General features: G+C 38.3%; 1 protein-coding gene across 1 annotated transcript; it reads right to left on the minus strand.

Moving 5' to 3' along the window:
* Window positions 1–2203: 2203 nt before the first annotated feature.
* On the minus strand, window positions 2204–3163 carry LOC110303114 (olfactory receptor 6C6-like). The gene has a single exon (XM_021174051.1). The coding sequence runs from the start codon at window positions 3158–3160 to the stop codon at window positions 2204–2206; it is 957 nt and encodes a 318-aa protein (XP_021029710.1). The 5' UTR covers window positions 3161–3163.
* Window positions 3164–4313: the final 1150 nt, after the last annotated feature.

The following is a 4313-nucleotide window of genomic DNA, read 5'->3' on the forward strand; positions in this document are numbered from 1 at the left end:
AAAGGCAGAGAGAGGGAGGAGAGTGAGTAAGAGAGGGGAACATGAGGGGAATTGGGGAGGCAGGTATGTGGAGAGACTGGAGAGACCCAGTGGCCTGAAAAATAAGTGATAATCTGCAGCTGCCAGGGGTGGGTTTGGGTGAGGTGGGAGAAATCTTTTGGAAGTCTCAGAGACATGAGATGAGGATGGCTCCCGGGAGTCAATGGGGATCATTTTAGTGGAGATGCCCAACAGTAGGGATATGGAACCTGAAGACACAACCTTCTGTAGCCAGGCAAGATGCCCAGTGGAGGGATAAGGACACCAACATACCAAGAAAACTTTTGACCCTAAATTTTTCCTATCTTAAAAAAATGCAGGGACAAAGATGGAGCATAGACTGACGAAATGGCTAACCAATAACCAGCCCACTTGAAACTTATTCCATAGGCAAGCACCAAACCGTGACATTATTAATGATACTCTGTTATTCTTACAGATAGAAGCTTAGCATAATTGTCCTCTGAGAGGGTCTATCCAGCTGCTGACAGAAACAGACAGTTACCCACAACCAAACATTGGATAGAAGTCAGGGATTCTTATGGAAGAGTTGGAGGAAGGATTGAAGGTCCTAAAGGGGATGGGAACCCCACAGGAGGACCAACAGAGTCAACTAACCTGGACCTCTTAGAGCTCTCAGAAACTGAGCCACCATTCAAAGAACACATGATCTGGAATGAAGCCCCAATACATATGTAGCAGACATTAAACTCATTATCCATGTGGACCCCAACAACTGGAGTGGAGGCTATCCCTAAAGCTGCAGCCTGACTGTGGTACCTGTTCCTCAATAGGGCTTCCTTGTCTATTTTCAGTGAGAAAGTATATGCCTAATATGGTAGAGACTTGATGCACCAGGTTAGGGGAATACCCAATGGGTCCCATCCTCTCAGAAGAGAAGGGGAGAGATGAGCGAAAATCTCTCTGAGAGGGTGACTAGGAGGTAGCAGCACTTGGAATGTAAATAAATAAATAAATAAATACATACATACATACATACATACATACATACATACATACAAAAATACACAAATACATAAGTACATAAATAAAAATATTAAAAAATAATGCCATATATTTTCTAAAGTTTATTATTCTTTCTTAATTTTGCCTTTTAATCAGACTACAGTCAAGTTTTATAACAAATGCATTAGAGATGTTTAAAAGAATATGAATAGATCTTATAGATTCAACATTCATGATTGTCAAGTTATTTCAAATACTCATACATAATGGAAGCTAACAGGACAGGAAGATGAAGATGATATTCCTTTCTCCAAACCTATTTCCAATACTGACATCGTTCACTGAGTTAAGAGAGTGACAATGTATGTATAGGATATAATTTCTAAGTGGTTTTCATGGAGAACTGTATGCATCATAACATATGATGCTCCTGACTCAAGAGAGGAGAAATCAGAAAGACATTTGTTTCTTTTGTTTCTAATTTACTATTGCTTAGTGAGAGGATTTTTATGAAGAGGTTGGAAGTGGGAGTGTACTATAATGGTTGTTCTTTGCACAGAGAGTGAGAGCTTATATGACATCCATAGGGGTTTTTGAAAAAAATTATCTTTATTATACATATCTGAATGTTTTTTCTGCACCTATGTCTGTATTCCATGTGCATGTAATGCCTTCAAAGACAAAAGAAGGCATTAGATGATGGTGAGCCATCATGTAGGTCCTCGGAGACAGAAATATGTCCTCTGCAAAAGCAATACCTTTTCTTAACTACTAAGCTAAGTTTTTTCCCAGTGTTTTTCTTTCCTCAGAAAAGTACAACAGACAGGATTCTATATCAAATCAACACCCTGAACCAACTATAGCATGAGAGACCTAGAAATTTTAGGTGGAGTAAGAAAATCAAAGAATGAAGTACAAAGTAGCCAATGAAGTACAAAGTAGGGTTTTTTTTTTTAAATATGAAATTCCAGAAGAGATAATCCTCTCAATGTGACTGAAAAACTATCTGTAGACATTAGATTTAATTTCATAGTAATTGATGTAGGAGGTATCAGAGAAATGACTAGAGGGAGGAAGGAGGGACTGTGGAGGAGTTGGGGAAGAGAAAGTTAATAGAGAACATGAGACTTAAAGCATAGATACTAGCTGAGATCCTTGGAAATTATATCCCCCCTTTCATTCATGTTCCAGTAGCATACTATTTAGGTCTAAATCTTAATTCACTGTTGTGAGAATACAGTCGGTGAAGCACCTGCTTAAAAGCATCCTTTACCTGCTGGTTCCTTAGGGTGTAAATGAAAGGGTTTAGCAAAGGTGCGACAGAGGTGTTGAGTACAGAGACACCTTTATTTAAAGCCACCCTCTCCTTGGCTGATGTTTTCATGTACATGAAGATACAACTCCCATAAGTAATGGAGACAACAACCATGTGTGAGGAGCAGGTGGAAAAGGCCTTTTTCCTTTGTTGAGCTGAAGGGAACTTTAGGATGGTTTTGATGATGAGTGTGTAGGAAAGAATAACTAAGATCAAGGTGATGACAAGTGTCATGAGAGCTATGACAAAAGCCATCAATTCCATGAAATGTGTGTCTGTACAAGACAGTTGCAGGAGAGGAGAAGTGTCACACAGGAAGTGGTCTATTGTTTTAGAGGCACAGAAATCCAGTTTGAGTCCCAACATTAAAGGGGGTAAGATGATTAAGAACCCAGTCACCCAGCAGCTGAGGACCAGTAGGTGACACATTCTGCTGTTCATGATGATGGGGTAGTGCAGTGGTCTGCAGATGGCTACATAGCGGTCATAGGACATGGCAGCCAGGAGGTAGAACTCTGTGACTAGTAATAGAGAAAAGAAGAAGAACTGAGCTGCACAAGCATTGTAGGAAATTGTTCTGTCTCCAGTGAGAATGCTCATCAAGAATCGTGGAATACAGGCAGTTGTGAATGCAATTTCTAAGAAGGAGAAATTCCGCAGGAAGAAGTACATTGGAGTCTTGAGGCGAGGATCCAGCAGGGTGAGAAGGATGATCACTAAGTTTCCCGTTAGGCTCAAGATGTAATTGAAAAACATAAACAGGAAAATCAGAATTTGTAGCTGAGGGTAATCTGTCAGTCCAAGTAAAATGAATATAATCTCTACAGATTGGTTCTTCATTACTTTTTTTTCCTAATAAGTCTACAGAAAATAAAGTAAAATAAATTATAAAATATAAAATAAAAAGTAAAAAGAAAAAGAAGGAAACCCCAAACAACTAATATCACATATTTACACATCAAAGTTTTTCATTGCTTTATACTCATAGCAAGGTCCATTTTAAGCATGACCATTTTCAGTAATTTATTTTTAAAATGAAAATATTTAATGAGTTTAGATTTCATCTCATGAACACATCTTGTATTTCATTGGTATGTATCATAGTTAAGATTTCTATTGTTGTGAAAAACACCAAGGCCAAAAGTTACATGGGAAGGAAATGCTCTAAAAGGTTTGCTTCATATTANAGCTTATAAGTCTGTCAGGGTGGGACTCCAGGGTGAGAACTTAGGGAAGGAACTGGGCAGTAGAGACTGATGCAGAGGCCATGGAGGAGAGCTGTTCAGTAGCTAACTTGTTCATTTGGNTTTCTCAGACTGCTCCCAGGACCACCCTTCCTCATCAAACATCAGTCAAGGAAACGCAACAGGCTTCCTGTCTGTTGGGGGACATTTTCTCAATTGAAGTTCCCTCTCACCAGATGACTATGGCTTGTGTCAGTATCACATAAGGCTAGACAGACTCAGATTCTTACCTAACTGAAAGTTGACTGGGTCCTTTTAGCTGATTTATGGGAGGCATGCCAGTTATATGAAATGGTCCCTTAATTGTGTTACTGTTCACCCATACCTATNTTTCCAGTAGTTTGTTTAAATAAAATATTCAAGTTTAGGTATTTGAAAATTTCTCAAATAAATCTGTTGAGTAAGTTGCCACTTCACTGATACAATATTTATAGTAAATGGTGGTGTTCTCAGTATTCATAGTAACTCCCAATTTATATATATATATATATATATATATATATATATATATATGGCATTTCTAAGAAAGAAAATCTCCAAAGAAGAAAATATATGAGACTGTAGAAAGAGATTCTAGCAAAGTGGGTATGCTGATAATCAGAGGTCAGTTCCTAGAAAATAAGTGGGAAACATGAACATCACATCAATTTCAAGCCGAGTCACCAGTTGAACTTGCTACCATAAACTCTCTTTCTAGTAGGATTTCCCATAACTATCTTCTGACTTGTAACAGTTTTGAATAGAGAAAA

The sequence above is a fragment of the Mus caroli genome, chromosome 10 (genome assembly GCF_900094665.2).
Source record: "Mus caroli chromosome 10, CAROLI_EIJ_v1.1, whole genome shotgun sequence".
Taxonomy (NCBI): domain Eukaryota; kingdom Metazoa; phylum Chordata; class Mammalia; order Rodentia; family Muridae; genus Mus; species Mus caroli.

What these genes read in the sequence shown, in the direction of transcription:
- LOC110303114 (XM_021174051.1), bottom strand. Translation starts at nt 3,160, where the DNA reads ATGAAGAACCAATCTGTAGAGATTATATTCATTTTACTTGGACTGACA.